The sequence below is a fragment of the Bos grunniens genome, chromosome 2, assembly GCF_055505025.1.
Source record: "Bos grunniens cultivar Pamir isolate PY7600 chromosome 2, Bosgru_T2T1.0, whole genome shotgun sequence".
Classification (NCBI taxonomy): Eukaryota; Metazoa; Chordata; class Mammalia; order Artiodactyla; family Bovidae; genus Bos; species Bos grunniens.
Genome location: NC_141166.1, coordinates 105978005 through 105995391, shown reverse-complemented (window position 1 = coordinate 105995391; position 17387 = coordinate 105978005). Strand labels below are relative to the sequence as shown.

Genomic DNA, 17387 nt, shown 5'->3' with positions numbered 1-17387 from the left:
ATTACCAAATATACTATTTTGAGGCAATTATTCTATAAGAAGAAACTTTATAATCTAAAAACTATTATACCTAACTCCAATTTACTTTTTAAAATTTTTGGTTGAAGAGACATAGTAATTCTGAAGACAAGTCATGCACATTTGTTTTTCAGTTTCTTAATGCCACAGGACCCTGCAGAATTCATCTAGTGTTGGGTATCGTGTTAGTGGATCAACTCAGGGAGCGTGTGAACATGACTTAGAATGGTCAGTTGAGAAGCTAAATGGAATTTTATGAAATTATAGCAGGCATAATAGACTTGATAGGAAGGTTTTTGTTTGCAAGAGAGCAATCTCCCTATCTTAAAGCATTGAAGCAACAGGCAGGAAGATGGAAATCAAGGTAGGAGCCCATGTGAGGGGAATATCTGGTTATGGTGTTCGTGAAAGTTGGGTGAGTGGAGACTTGCCAAGGGTTTAGATACTGTCTGGTATCTGCAAAGGACAGAAATCTACCACCCCTCCCCTACCTTTCCAATCCTATCCTCGGGCCAGTGCCTCTACTTTGCTCAGATTGGGGAAGACAGTGGGAATCTACGTAGAAATTTCAGTAACAGAGACTTGTTCTGGAAACCTAAGGCATAGTCTGGGAGACTTTAAACTTTATATAGCCATCCAGTCTCCAACATGGTGCAAAAAAGACAGTTCATCCACGATTAAGGAAGAATCTAGGCAGATGGGCTTAAGGAAATATGTATTGCAAACAATGAGTAAGAAGAATTTTATATTCATTTTAGTAACACATCACAGTGAATAATAATAAAGTGGTTACTTACTACTTGAAGCAGAGAAAGATACCCAAGTCCCACATTATCAAAGTTGACTTTCACGTTCTTCCACCGGGCAGTTTGGTTGCTATCTATGAGGGCCTTACACTCGCTGTAATTGTTGACCACGCTGACATCAAACATTTCTCCAGTGGTGTAGTTAATACAGTGGTAAAACTTGCCAGCAAAAAGATTCACTCCCATGATACTGAATATCAACCAAAAGATCAGGCAAACCAGAAGTACATTCATTATGGATGGAATGGCTCCTAAAAGAGCATTGACAACGACCTGGCACAGCAGTGAGATGGGGAAAGAAGTGAAAAGAGAGTCAGATCTATGGAAGAACTAGAAATGTAGGTCATTATACATGAAAACTCAACAGAGAAAATATAAAAATCATTCTAGTACTGAAAGCTTGATTCTCTTTTTAAAAAATTAAGATAGCTACTGTAAAACAGGTTTTTAAATTGGTAAGCTGAAAAGAATTTAATAGCTAGCCATTCCTTTCATGATACCATACACACACAAATACAGAAGCACATATTCCTCCATATATCATCCATTTCTGGTTGTGTCTGCAACATTCAAAGAAAATCCTAAGGAACTATTTTAAAACATCACAAAACACCTAAAAGTTCCTTTTTGAATGGCCAAGCCTACCTGGACAGGGCATCATAATTTCCTCAGTGCTGAGGGTATGTAGTCTCAGGTTTTATGCCCCAGGGGATGACAACTGGCAGTACAAATGCCTCCCGGTTCCTTTGTACCACCTTTCTAAATGAGTGTTAGATTTCCACAGCTGACCTACTTTTTAGCTAGCTCAGCTTTGTTTGAGAGCAAAAAGGCCAGGGTTGGACTTTAAAAGGCTCAGAAGACATCATATGGAGCAGGGAAGAAAAACGATGAGGAATGATTTGGTGGTTTCAAATTACAGTGAGTGGGATTTCCTTCACATTTATAAACTGGAATGAACATAACTAATGTTGACTCACATCAGAAGTCTACACAACATGCTAGAAATTTCCCACAGAGTAAAAAAGTCTAGGTAGAAGCAATCTCATTGCTTCTAATTAGAAGCCATCATTCAGGGATTATGCTGTGTGAGTGCCTCCAACAGTGTCATTTATGGATGTCTGACAAATATTACTGATTGATTGGTTACATGAATATGAATGTAGAAGACAAATTTAACCTGGATGTGTCACGTCTAAGGTTCAAAACAGCAGTTTATACTGAAAGTGTTAGTCGTGTCCGACTCTTTGCGACTCCATAGACTGCAGCCCGCCAGGCTCCTCTGTCCATGGAGTTCTCCAGGCAAGAATACTGGAGTGGGTAGCCATTCCCTTTTCCAAGGGATGTTCCTGACCCAGGGATGGAACTCGGGTCTCCCGTATTGCAGGCAGATTCTTTACCACCTCAGCCATCAGGGAAACCCTGTTTTCAATTATAATTCCAACAAATACTAAAGCATTTGGTCTTACCCTCATTCCTTCAAACCGGGATAAGGCTCTCAGCGGCCTCAGAGCTCTTAGTGTTCTGAGGGATTTGATGGCACCAAGTTCTGAGTATCCCAAAGCATTTGCAGTTAAGCTAACCAATGAGACCTATACAGAAAAAAGCAACACAATTGTCTTATTTATAGGCAAAAAAGCTTACACAACTCAGCCTTGCTGTATGCAATAAACCAGTTCCAAAACCTTAGTGAGCATCAAAATCACTTGTTGCAAACACAGATGGCTGGCCAAGGTTCGGATGAGACCTGAGAATTTGCATTTCCTTAAGTTCCCACTTAAGCTTAATGATACTGGCCAGTGAACCACACTTTGAGAACCATTGCTATAAACTTAATGAAAAAGCAGCAGCAATATATGCTCTTTTTATCAAGATTCTTGACAAGAAAATTTAAAAGAGTTAAATGTAAAGAAAGAAAAAGAATGATACCAAAATGAAATTTTCATCTATAGATTTATAAAACTTTATCATTTCTCATATTATTTAGCAGACCTGAAAGAGAAAAGAAAACCTAGTACAAGTATGCAAGAAAAGTATGCAAGACACAGTTGACTCTGAATATAAACACACTCAGAAAGATCTAGATTTCTAAAAGTGCTTTAGTCTTGTAAATGTCAGTGTGAAGGCCTAAGATCATTCATTAGGGAAAACTGAAATCATTAAGTTTAAAAAGTTGAGATTTTAGTATAACTAATTAGAAATTGTCAGAACAATGTTTCCTTTAGTTATTTATACTGATGGCTAATGTAGTTGATATAAGTTGTAACATCACATCACAGCGAGAAAGGAAAAGAATAACTGCCACAGGTGGCACAGAAATGTCTGATTTCCTTTGAAAATACATAGAAAGCCCATTGAAACTATATAAGCTAAAGAAAAGATATTTTCTCCTAAAGTGCACCTGAATTTCAAAAGCAGGAAAATGAGAACAGATGTGTAATATAGCTTTTAAGAATATGGTGTTAGTGGTATTACATTTTTTTAAGAGAAGTAAATGAGGCACATAAAAATATTTTACAACACAACTTGACTTATTCAAACTAATTTTGCACATGTAATATGAAATAGAAAAACCATTAAATTTGGAAAAATTTAATCTATAAAATTGTCTTAAGGAGGTTCTATATTTTTCCTAAAATCTAAATTTTTAGGCTTTGCAAATCTCTTCAAAGACAAATGAAAGATAAAGTTACTGAATTATCATTTATTGTGAAGATTTTCTAGGTATAAAACATGAGGACTTATAGTACTTTATCTTCTCTGAAGACAGAATGAAAAAGAGATAGGTATAAATTAAAGAATGAAAAATAAAAGTTAGACATAAGAAAAAAATTGTGAACAGGGACAGTATTTATTGGCTAAAGAAGTAGTAAACATTCAATTTTATGTGTCTTGTGTTGCTAAATATGAAAAGGAGATACATGTAGATCTTCTCTTTCTGGTCTTCTTTTTTTGGCCTCTGAATAGTAATTTTCTTCCATTCCATCACTGACATCTCCAGCAAATTTCTTGGGTGAGCTTTTCTTTTCACTTTCCATAGATACTTTTGAACAGAAGAGTATCTTCGAGAACTCTTCAATAGCTTCTTTATTCAATCACTAAATCATAGATCTATTAATAAATCTCTTTGAATGGCATCTCAGGTCCTTCAATCTCTTCTCCAACTTAAGTTTCTTATCAACCAATTACAAAGTATCAACCAATTACTCTTCCTCACCCTGTGGCACAGAACTTATCCTATAGGACTACTTGGTGGTTGAACAAGCCCTGCTTGGCATGTAGCAGTGTCTTCAAGGCTTTGATGCCCTTGCCTCATCTGTACCTGCTGACACTGACATCCTTCAAATGCCAGTTCACACTGCACTGCCCTCATGAAGCCTGTGCTTCTTCCTCAGCGAAGCAGATGAAACTTCTAATAGAGATGTCATCTTCTCATTGTATACATATCTATCTTCACTACTTGCCTGTAAGCTCCCATAGGCCCAGAAAATGGCATACATATTTGTGTCTTCCATACAAAATAGATGATTGATAAACATGTTTGATATAAATCAAGGCATTAATTAGCTTAATGTATTATCATAATAATTTTCTTAAATCCAAGAAGGTAAACATCAGAATACACTAGGTAACATGAACAGCAGCTCACACATTTCTCTTAAGATTTTCTTTATATTTAGGTAGTGTTGACTTAATGCCTTTATTATTACATGGATATAGTAAACATAAGATATGTTTATTAAAAATTTACAGTGTATCATAACCACAGACAGAAAATAAAGTATCATCCATAATCTCATTATACAAATAAAAGAACTGGTATTGTCATGGTATGTTTTTCTTTTGCTCGTAGTGCTCAAACACATGTGATTTAAAGTATTATTGTCATTTTATCACCAGTAAACTTTTGATATAATTCTGCATGTAGCTTTATATGTTAATATAAATAATAGGCTTGCTTTATGCAGATTCAGCAAAAGGAAAAGATATTTTAGTCTCTTAAATTCAAAGAAATCTCTTTATTTCTTATAAATTTAATTGTTTGATGACTAGAAAGCTCCTACTAAATTAAGTTGAATTTTTTTTCACCTACAACTATAAAAACTAACTTTCTCCGTGAAAGAGTCCATTTTTCTCTTTTTCTGGTATATGTAAATTTTATATATAATAATATTTCTTTAATTGCCAAGGAGTTATTATAATCAACAGAATATTATCTTAAAGTTCAGTACTTAAAACACACATTTTTCTTTCCTAAAAATTTCAGTGTCTTTCTTCTTAATTAATCTGAGTATCATTCTATTCCCTCCCTCCAGGTTTCCTGGCCCTTGTTCCCTCTGGCTCTCCTAGTTTTTTCCTAGACAAAAGGCCTTAAATTTCTAGACAAAATTAACTATTAATTTAAAGGCATTTAAGAAGCATATCTTCAAAATTAAATAAAATTGATTTTTAAAATTTTGTCTGGTTAAGATCTTCTTCAAAAATTTCCCTCAAAAGTAAGGGAATAAACTCATATTCATATTTTTAAAGCCTCTTACTTTCTGGCACTGCGTCTTATTAATATATTTTTTCAACACCAATATAGTTTCATAAAACTCTTAAGTAATTGGCTCATAGCTAATCTGTTTCTATAATCATATAAATCAAGAAATGTCTCTTGCTACTTGGACTTTCATATTCCTTTGTGATTACTAATACACCTGCAGGACACACTTTGCAACAGGTTCTGGAGATGACAAAAATGTGAACATCAAAGATGCCCGTGAAGAATTTAAATACAGTTATATGTGAGAGTGATAAAGCAAAATTTCTACATTTATATATTCCTTTGTGTAACTTGGGATTTTAAATATTAATTTAACTATTTTGTCTGTGAAACTCTGGCAAAAAATGCTTTGGGACATTTTCTTATTGGGAAGATGGGACCCATCATTTATATTTGGGGTCCTGCAGTTGTACTGAGTGCCTACTGTGTGCCAGACACCAAGCAAGGACTAGAAGTTACCATTCACATGCCAGTGAAATGAAACAATAACATGCAGAATACTCACATCGACGATCAGGAAATCTAACCAGCACCAGGCATTGGTAAAATACACTTGAAAGCCATATGCAACCCACTTGAGAAGCATTTCCAGGATGAATATATAAGTGAAAACTTTGTCAGCATATTCTAACATGGTCTTAATGGTTTTTCGCTGTTCAATATATATATCTTCAAAGGCCTGTAAGTGAAAAAACTCCATTGAATTTCATTGTCATAAACTGTCTCTAATTGGTATTTTATTAGAAAAACTCATGCTTGCAAGCATCTTTTCAGGCACCTAAGGCTGGAAGACTTCATGCTTCCCAGAGCTGCATTTTGCTCTATAGTTGTCTGTATGCAAGTGACTCTGAACTGGGCATTTCAGCCAATAAATTAATTCAAATAATCTTTAAATTTTGGTATCAGGATATCCCATCAGAGCTTAAAATTTTTGAGACACTGCCAGCTGCTTCTGTCTACAATAGGAGGCACAAAACCATCTGCGAGCATATATGCTTTGCTCAGTGCAGAGTTGCTTGACTGTAACCCTAAACCCATTTAGTGATGAAAATGTAAGACAAAGAGCCCCTTAGCTTGAGGAAGGGGCAGGGATTAGTCTTTTGCTTTCTCTATCTCTCTAGCTCAATCTGAGCATGAATATAGTTGTCCCTTAGTGGCAACCTCCCTTTGCCACTATTCTGCAGAGCTCTTTGGAAAGGGCAAGGGAACTCATTTGCAGGAGTCCCTGGGTCTTCTGGAACGAAAAGAGCATTTGTCTATTAATAATTCAATCCTTTTACAGGAAAAACTATCAGGACTTGGTGATCTGGATCAAGGAGAAAGGAGAAATTGGTTTTTATTTTTGTTGGTTTTTTGACCATTCTGTTGAGTGAAATCAGATATAAAATAAGTCTGTAATGATCTCACTTTGCTGCTTGTGGGTAATTTAATCTATTTACCCTTCAATGTGGATGGCCCTAGTGAACTGGCATGAACAGAGCAATGGAGCTTATGCTAAGCAGATTGATACTTAGCTGATAATCCCATACCCTGTCTACATATTGATTCTTAATAGGAACTGGTTCTGATGACTAAAAGTTAGAAGGTCGTACTTTAAATATTCACAAAAAATCATACTGATCTAAATTTGATTCAATCTCAGGCCTACGGCAGAACAATAAAAGTTGCTACTTAGCGAGCCCCTCACACTGTGCTAAAAATATCATACAATGTCTCTCATCTTCACAAACACCTTCTTGTGAAAACACCTTTTTGTGCAGTAGGAGGTTGATTGAGGGGAAAGGTAAAGGGTTTCAGGTAAAAGTAAAGGAGCAGATCATGTTACCTACCAGTGCCCCACTGCTGACCAGAATCATGAAGACAATGAAGGTTTCGAACCAGTTATGCTCCACTATCTTATAGCAAGTTTTTCTCAAGTTCCACCAGAGTTTCCCTTTGCCTTCTTCTATGCTTATCTGACAACACTTAAACTTCCGCACACAGTCTAAAATATGTCAAAGCAAATGAAGAAAAAATATCACTCTTTGATTATGCATATTTGTGTGGGTGGGAGATTCACCTACATTATTACCTGATACATTATAAATAACTTTATTTTTTAAGATGGCTTTCACTTGTAGACATAGAAATCATCTACACATTTTAAAATCATTCATCCAAAAACTATTTTTTAGTGCTTATGGGGCTATTATAATGGTCTAATAATATAGTATAATGTATTACATTATAAAACCTCAGTACAGAACAAGAGAAAGAAAGAAATCACCAAAGGTTAGTATTTCCATCCTATCCCTATCCTATAATTCCACTCATATTTGAACTTTATATGTGATTTCTAATTAGTTCACTTAATGATACAATGTAAACATTTCCCTTTTAGTCACAAGTAAATAAAATTTTCCCTGGAGAAGGAAATGGCAGCCCACTCTAGTACTCTTGCCTAGAAAATTCCATGGATGGAGGAGCCTGGTAGGCTATAGTCCATGGGATCGCAAAGGGTCAGACACGACTGAGCGACTTCACTAAATAGAATTTTGGAAAGTTTCATAATACTTCTCTAAATAAGATAACCAGAGATAAACAAGAACTGATATAAAGATCCTACTATTATTGAATATGTATGTTTCTGCAACTCCAGCCATTATCAGCAATAAGGTAACAAACACTTTTGTGGTCTACTAGATCAAAGGCTTCTCAACAAATATTTATTGCATACTTGTTTATTCAAGGAATTATACTGGACAATTATAATACTAGAATATGCAAAACGCATTGTGTCTCTAAACACAGTATGCATTTCGTTAGGGAAGATTTGTCCATAGATATCATAGTTATAGAAAGAAAACTCTTGTTAGAGTTTACCAGCAGGTTAACTCCTAATACTGAGCTGTACAGAAGTGGATTTGGGGTTAAACTTTGAAGGATGTGTTAGAATCTAATACATAGAGCTGCAAAGGAATGGAGAAGCAATGAAATAAATAAAGTTTGGTGGCAGGGAAGTTTGGAAATTGTATGAAGCAGAAAATTGGGAATTACCACCAGAAAAGACAGCTAGAGCCAATCTGAAAAGGACCTGAAAGATTCAGTTAGAGAACTTAGATTTTGTGTGCTATCTAATAGGGACAACACTAAAGGGTTTATTTGGGAGTTATGAAGATTTACCTGATAAGAATATTGATTTAGAATGATCTATGCCTGTACAAGGCATCAGATGGCTAGAAGACAAAAGATGGACAAGTAGTCAAGAGTCTAGAAGATTCAGTCAATGTAACATGAAAGAAAGTGAAAACAAGGGTGATGGTGGTGACAATGGTCAGGGGCAAAAGAGTCTACTAAGTAACAGGACCTGGCAGCACATGTATATGGGGGCGCTGGGGTGTGAGAAAGAGAAGATTCCTGACATAGAGGTTTGACTCTGACAGAGACCTCTTGTTCAAGGAATAGAAAAGTAGAAACCTCATTTTGAAGAAGCATAAGATTTTAATGCACAGATATTTATCAGATGCTACTTTATAATGTCAGCCAGATCATATAATTTGTTTCATGAAAATTTAATGAAGTCCTCTTAAATATTATTAGTGTTTCAAGTAATAAATAAATAGCATATATTTCTTGTTTCTTTGAGGGTGATCTTTTTCACATTTATGTCTCCCAAAGGATTAAGAAGAGTAACATGCCTTGAAAATATTTGTAATGAACTAGGTGGAACTGAAATTATTATTTTTTTCCCCTAAAGAGGATATGAGATGAAAAAATACTGTTCAATATAAAAAGATCAATGTTAGCAGGAAGGATAAATGCTAAATTTGGGACACTGGTTCATTTCTGAGAGGGAAGCAAAGGATGGGATAAGGAAAGGGTCCAAAAGGGGTCAAATCTGTATCTGATTTATTCTTAAACAAAAAACCTGAAGCAAATAAAACAAAAATATTCAAACTGCTAAAGTTGGTTGGTGGTGGTGCTGCTGCTGCTAAGTCGCTTCAGTCGTGTCCGACTCTGTGCAACCCCAAAGACGGCAGCCCACCAGGCTCCCCCGTCCCTGGGATTCTCCAGGCAAGAACACTGGAGTGGGTTGCCATTGCCTTCTCGTTGGTTGGTGAGTGTCTATGTATTTTTTATTATTGTGTTCTATAATGTTATGGTTGGTTATATTTCATACTGAAATGTTTTTTAACTTCACAAAAAACAAATGTTGATATTACCATAAATATTATTATTAATATATTGTGACCCTAAAAATAAGCTAATTGTCTGGGAAAGAATAACAACTAATGCTACATAAATTATTTTTGTGATATATCTAACCTCTTGAATATTTTGTGAAGTCATAATTTTTTTTCAAAATCAACTAACTTCACTGATATATGTGCAGAAATTTTGGAAGAAAGAGTAGAAAAAAGTGGTTTCCCTCATAACATGCTGAAAAAATATCTCTTCCTCTGAAATAATTTAAAAATTGACAATGAATACATAAATATTTGTTTTCTCTAATGCATTCAAGTCCAAAAGCAATAGGTGTATGTAATGTACTCATCTGCAAAACTCTTAAATCTATTGACATCAATTTTGACACTTGCATAATCACATATTTTTAAAATTAGCTTAAAGTTCAAATTAAACAGCTTTAATGTTCTTAAATGAAATGAAAATGAAGGGAACACTTCTAGAATTAGTTGTAATTAAATAGCATTACTATCATCATTATTAAAATAAACTTTTGTTTAAGCATTTATTATATGATATTGAATTTGGGGCTAAGACATAGGATGAATTATTAAATAGATATTAACCAAAAAAATGAGTTAAGGATGAAGTGATTCCTAGGGTTTTAGAGAAACAGTTCTGTACCTACAATAGAGATTTGTCATAGTCTGTGCTATTGTACTAATATTTATGCCTCTTTGTTTGTAGTACACTCCCACATTGAATCTGGATTGCACTTTTGCTTTGGTGAACAGGACTGAGAAAACCTGATGTAAGTGGAGGATTGATGAGTGCTTGGCATTTAGGCTTCCTCTCTCACTCCTTTGCTTTCACCATGAGAACAAGCCTGGGCCAGAGTGTGGATGGAGCTGAGTCAGGCAATTGTCTCATCTAAGACCTCAGCTCTAGGACTAATCCCAACCAAGATCAGCAAAATCATCTTGCCAGCCATGGGCTTGTGAGCAAAGATACGATTTTTGTTATATGATAAGTTTTGAGTGGTTTGGTACACATTATTGTTCCAGAGATAACTGATCCACACCTCAAATAACATAATTTTAGCTTTCTTCACAAAATCCTCTTAGTATTACTCCAATGACATGGTGCCCCATACTGTATCACTCAGTATATTTTGATATTTCATTATTGATTATCTAGTATCATTCAGAACTAATAATATATATTTGACCTTGACAGATACAGGTAATTGTTATTCATGGACAGTTCCTTTTTAATAACATAACCACATTTATTTAAGAATGTGTTCCAGTATCAAATGGCAAAGTGTTCATGGACACTTTAAATGTAAATTAATCAATTCGTACCATTATAACCTGACAAAACAGTAAACAATAAGTTACTCCTTCAACTTAAATTTTTTTCTTTTATTTTTTTAAAGGCAGAGAGAAATATGTATGATTGGGTTTTCTTGCCTATCAAAGATTCTATCTACCAGGTCACCAAAACACCCAGATAGTTAGCAGCATTTCTTAGAGTAGAACAGGATTCACAAAAATAGAAAACTGGATCTGATGCCATAAATTAAATCTTCATTTTTCAAAAATCATCTATGCTTTGATATAGAAAAAGCAACAAACAAACAAGTAAATGTACAGTTGCTGGATACCTATAGAGGATTAGAACGAGCCAGGGAGGGAGGGAAGAGACGGCTAGATCAGAGAGGTCTAAGGAGCGTACATGCTCTGTTCCTCACCTTCCGTAAAACAGGCTTCAGGCTCCAGAGATTCTTCAGGCTCAGCTTCAGGTTGTTCCCCCTCAGCGGGAGCTCCTATATCAACTGTGCTGCCTTCAGATGAACTAGTTGCATTTAGCTTCTGAAAATCAATTCCACAGAAAAGCTTTTAAAATAGTTTCTTTAACCTATAATATAAAAATTCCAAAGGCCTGCCCTTAAGTCTTCTGTATTCATTTCCTTGATCTGAAATTTAAGAATCTCTTAAACATAATGCCAGTCTGCTTTGGTAGAGGTGGGGGGTCACAAGATTAGATTCAGCACCACAGTATTTTTTTTCTTTAAAAATGTGGTGCTAACAACTTAAGTAATCTTTGATTAAGCTCCTTTATAGACAGAGATTCTGAAATAAAATCATGCAGAGCTTACATAAGCTGCCAGAGTCGTATGGTAGTCTGCGATCTCGCTTTTGTGAAGTAGTTTAGGTGGTTTTATTCTAAAATTGTGACCCAACCAACAGAAGCTGCACAAGTGTATTTTCATGTCAAATGCAGAAAAGATTTGATCAAACGCACATAAACAGCAAAATCTAAATTTATCCACTTTTCATTGACATGAAAACATATACCACTGGTTGTTATTAAACATATTCTCTAATTTTCTAATTCTGAAAAGAGCAGCACATTGTTAGCTTTATAGCAAGAGCCAATTGTTTGCATTCTCTTTGGCCAATGCACTCCTGTGTTTCATTGTGCATTTGGAAACTACTTGTTACTCTGGCACTCTTACCTCTCCAGTTAATAAAGGCAGAAATGAATCTTTGGTTGTTGTTTTGTTTTCCTTTAAGTTAAATCAAATACCACCAAAAGAAAAATATAATAGAAAGAAGTTGTTTTAAATCTTGAAATGCAATAAACTTTAGCCAAGTCAGGTCGTTCATGGGATCAGCATAAATGAAGGGATCCAGTCTTTAACCCGGTCTTAAAATGCTGCAGGAACGACACAGGGCCAGGTATGAGTGCCACATGGAATCAGAGTAGTTTGGGCCACAGCATTCTCGGACCTGTTACAATGTTATTACTATTAGTGTATAACATTAGGAAATGGCTGAGCTGATAGGAGCTACTTTATAAAGGGGATGAGGTAAGCACATGATAAAATGCACATTGAAGTATGTTGAACCCATTCTAAAATAGATGTTGTAGTCAGTACTAGAAACATTTGATTTATATTTGGGCTAAGGGTTCTATAGATTTCCCTAAGAATCTGGTTCCTTTATTTTCTGAAAATAATTTTCTTTATATGAAATATTTCCTTGGCATAGTGGTACTGATAAAGTAAGCATATTTATATACACTATAGATATAACAGAAAATACTTTTGTGTGTAATTTAACAATACCACTGATAGAAGCATAAATATCATATGTCTCCTCCATTAAAACTAGTTCAGGGTTATTTTTAAATTCAACCAAACCATTTAAAATTAAGGATTATATATTATAAGGCACTTGAAGTTTATTGATTTCTTTTTCTACTACCAATTATATCATAACACTGGACGGATACTTAATTATAATATCTTTGTTTTTAGAATTTGAATGTACAGTATTCTAAGAAGAAATATTACATGACTTTTTATAATTTCCTATCCTTTATAGCTAAATTATCCTATCAATTTTATTTACATGAAGATGTTATAGTATTTGGGACCTGAAATATTGATCATATTATTTACTGGATATTGAAACATGACATAGGTAATCAGAATAAGTGAAGCTTAGTTATATCTAATCTAACTACAAACAGCCCAAACAAGAAATGGAAAACATTCTTTTTAGGAAAAAGGATCACACTTCAATTACGGGTTGGTTAGGGATTAGGGGATGATTCTAGGCTTACTGTACCCCACTTTGCCAGGATTCCCTAGAGAATTTCTTTGATGATCCATTTTCAGGGCGCTCCATACTGGTGAATGGCTGCATCAGAACTTGCAGCAGTGCTAGGTATATATAGCTCAGGTACTCTATAAATATTCTTTAGGGAAGGTGGGAGGGAGGGTCAGGATAGAGGGAAAAAGGTATACCAGTGGCTGACTCATGTTGATGTATGGCAAAAATCATCACAATATTGTAATTATTTTCCAATTAAAGTTAATTTAAATAATTAAAAATGAATGAATGAAGGAGCTTCTTCGTAACAGAATGAAGGCTAGTCCTTGATAGTGACTAGCAGAAGTCACCAGACAACATTCCATGGAATTTTGGTTTAAAATATTCAAAAGTTTCCAGATGATCTCTGTAGCATCAACTACAATACCTTTCGTTTAATGTGGTGTCTTAGTACCGACACTGAATTACTAGATATTTTTCTAATTGAAGTCAGATATTTGTATAGTTTGAGGTCAGATTATTTTTTAAAGGTGCAACATAAAAGTTTTGTGTTTCTAGAATATGTATCTCACTAGCTTAAGCCTCTGAAGCAAAGATCATGTTTTGGCCATCTCTGATCCCTAGGAACTATTGCTAATGTTTGTGTTTAATAGATGTTCCTTGAATAAATGAATGAATGCCCAACTCAGGAACTCTTTTGTTCTACCACTAAGTACTTCTAACACCTCCTATCTTTTATATTCACATTCAAGGGAATACACATAACATTCTCATGTTAGTACAGAGAAACACAAATCTCTTTCAGATTCTAACTTGCGTAAGTAATGAAGTGCTGTCTAAATATCAGGCTTCCAATTAATCAGACCTAAGATGAAACTATAAAATAAACTATTAAATAAATAAACTGTACTTTAATTCTGGAGTCAGGAAAACTACCACTAACTCATTTTGACAATGTTTTCCCTCCTTCTACTCTATGTACATGGATCTACAATCCCAGCAGTGAATGGAGTCTCTCTAAGGAAATCTTATCCTTCTTCATCTTCCTCCTCAAGTGGAAGAGACAGGAACTACCTGTTACATGTATTACTTGAATACCTTTACTTGGTCTACAAATTAAAAAGCTAGGGTACACATTAATCCTCAACACCAACCAATCCAGTGTCTACTTAGAGAAAGAAATGTGGCTTTAATTATCTTGTCAAAAGGCATACTGAGTTAGTAGCTGGATTCAAGGTCTTCTGTATCCCACTTTGTTAGGATTCCCTAGAAGACTATTTGATGATTCATGAGTTAAGCCAATCTTTATCAATTTAAAACATTTAGTAGATGTGATATGTAACTAAACATTGTAGGTTCAAGATAGTGCTTGGAATACTGTTGATTCCCAGGCGTCATGACCATGAACTTAGTATTAGTTTGTTATAGTCATATTCTTATATGTATTAATATAAAGTTAAATATATGTTGGGACATTTCATTAAAAAGCTTACTTTAAATAACAATCTTGAGATGTAGGCAAGAAATTCTGATTTATAAAACCTTTCCTGACAACAATTCAATGACTTTCTTAAAATCACATGAGGCAAATATCATAATATTATAAAATGTGTTAACTAAAACAGTTAAAATGCATAAAGAGTCTATAAAATCCAAATGAGTCAAATTAAGAATATAAAACTTTTCAGCTTCAGGTAAGGTCGTAATCACGATTAATTCTAACTACAGTACAAATTCACCAATTAGAATTGTCAAATGTACATCATTTATATGGAACTATTAGTACTCATATACTTAAAAGAATAACTGTCAAATAAAGCTTCTTTGTAAATTTTCCAATGTAGGCATAATTCACTGCAAAATTCCACATGAGTAAGAGAGCAAAAAATTAACCAGTTAGAAATAAAACCAGTTCTTTGCTTTGGTAAAATTTAGATGTTTAGGTTCCCTTATTATAATCTTGCTTATTTATTGGAAGACAAGTGAACTGAATGATACTGTTAGTACAGCCCTTCCCTACTCAACCCTTAAAATATGGATGTCCCCCAATGTCAGGATAGTCAAGAAATTAAACATGCACAGAGAATTATTTGCTGTGCCTGGCATTGGCAATCATTTATTTTCAGGTGAAATATTAGTTGAACTTTTTTTTTTAAGTGAAAATTTCATGTTACAGGGTTCTTACTACTGAACATCTGCTAGGTTCCTCAAAGTGCTGGGTCACCATAATCATAGGAGTTAAGCAGGGCAGAATTGTATTTTGCTTAATGATCTAATAAATATCAAGATACAATATTTCATTTCTTATTTTTAAACACTATACTTCCAACTTTTACTTTCCACATCATTGACAAACTATTATCAGAAATCTGCCAAACTCATAGTCCTTCTTTCAGAAAGTAGAAGCATTTTTTAAAACATAACACAGAAAAGGGACAGAAAACATCATTTTCTATTAAGTTTTTCAAAGGTACACTTTTTTTCTTATTATGAAGTTAAGATATTTCTAAGAAAATGTAATCAATAAATAAAGTATATAATTTGGACAAAAGGTATATGCCAATCCTAGTCAATAAAATAAATTGGGATTTTTTTTTTTAAAAAGAGAGATAATTAAAATATAGATTAAACCAAGTATTCCATATCTATTTTGGTCATCAAGAATGACAATTCTTTGATCCATGTGGATCCTAATGCTAGCCCATACTTAAGGAATTCTAGGTCATTTTATGTGAAAAATCTTAATATCAAAGTAATGAGAGTGATGATTATGGTTCCTACAGGATAGGCCAAAGTGACACATTAATAATAGAAAGGAATTATTCTTCTTAGTGAGGAAAAGCAAAATCAAAACTGTTATTATCATCATTTTACATTATTCAAATAATCGTTTTTGTCATTATAACAGACATGTTACAAAATTCTGTAATCCATAAATAGCAAAGCTTTAAATATCTCTCTTGGGATGGCAAAAATAATCCTTCAGTCCCAAAGACTCATGTTTGGTCAACTTGTTTTTGCTTACATTAAGGATATTTAGAGCTTTTTAAAAATCCTTTAATCACTATCCCACTGGAAAACTTTCCCTTGAAGATTTATATGTTCTCCAGGATAAAATTATAGATGAGTTTTTACTGAAACCATTCTACCACTGCTTACCCAAACCTTCTCTACACAGCCTTCTCTCCTTTCCTACTCCTTGTACTAGAGTTCAGTATACTGCTCTCTTAGGGCTTCTCTGGTGGCCCAGTGGTGAAGAATCTGCCGGCCAGTGCAGGAGACTAGGGTTGGGAAGATCCCCTGGAGAAGGAAATGGCAACACACTCCAGTATTCTTGCCTGGGAAATCCCATGGACAGAAGAGCCTGGTGGGCTACATTCCGTGGGGTCACAAAAGAGTTGTACATGACTTAGCAACTAAACAACAATAATAACTCAGAGAATAGGAAAACTAATCTTACCTCTCTCTAAGAAACCAGGAAAAAGAAGCTATTATCTTAAGGAGTCAAATTTCATACTTTTCTGAAGAATTAATGCATAACAGGAAAAAATAATTCTGTCTAGTTACTGTGTATATGGGTATCTGTTTTATTTGGGGTCTTAATTTATATGATTAGTGATATTGGTCTCATTCCTCCAGTATAGAGGGCATTATCTTTCATTAATGTAGAGTGCCGGTGACTGAATATTTTGTTCCGAAATATTTTTAAAAAATGCTCCCCCAAATCCATGATCGTTGCTCCAACCCAAAGAGCCAAATGTGCTTATGTTAGGGTTGTTTTATGCTTTTAATGGCAGAAGGAGAGGGAACTGCATCTAAATTACAAAGCATTTAATTAACATTTCTTGAAAGAAATTAACTTGGGTTGAACAATTTGGTTAACATATTTTAGGAGAAAACTGTGATTTAAACATCAGGAAATGAAAGTTCTGCTAAATGGAGCCTAGAGAATGGTGTTACACTCACTGCCTTAGCTGAATGACTAGTAGGTCCCTTCATTTAGTAAATATGAAAGGAGTAGAGTTCACATTGGTTTTCTTTCTATATGAGTTTGCGTTGCATGATATATTTGAATAATATTCTTTAAGAGAAAGTTTCCCAGAAGTTCTAGATGAAATAAAAGAGAGACAAAAACACAAAGTATAGAGGAGCAATACAATGAAGAAAGTAGATTTCAGATCTTTTTTCAGAGTGAATATACCATCTATAACATTTCTGTTTGTTTCTTTTTCT

General features: G+C 34.4%; 1 protein-coding gene across 4 annotated transcripts in view; it reads right to left on the bottom strand.

Annotated features, from left to right (window-relative positions):
- The window catches only part of SCN2A (sodium voltage-gated channel alpha subunit 2), a 137897-nt gene that overhangs the window by 12486 nt on the left and 108024 nt on the right, over window positions 1–17387 (bottom strand). For all 4 annotated transcript variants that reach the window (XM_086370587.1, XM_086370594.1, XM_086370581.1 and 1 more), the window contains 5 exons: window positions 11285–11405; window positions 7197–7351; window positions 5873–6046; window positions 2291–2413; window positions 816–1097 (listed from right to left, as the gene is read on the bottom strand). In XM_086370587.1, coding sequence (XP_086226713.1) covers window positions 816–1097; window positions 2291–2413; window positions 5873–6046; window positions 7197–7351; window positions 11285–11405 — 855 coding nt within the window. The remainder of the gene's footprint in view (window positions 1–815; window positions 1098–2290; window positions 2414–5872; window positions 6047–7196; window positions 7352–11284; window positions 11406–17387) is intronic.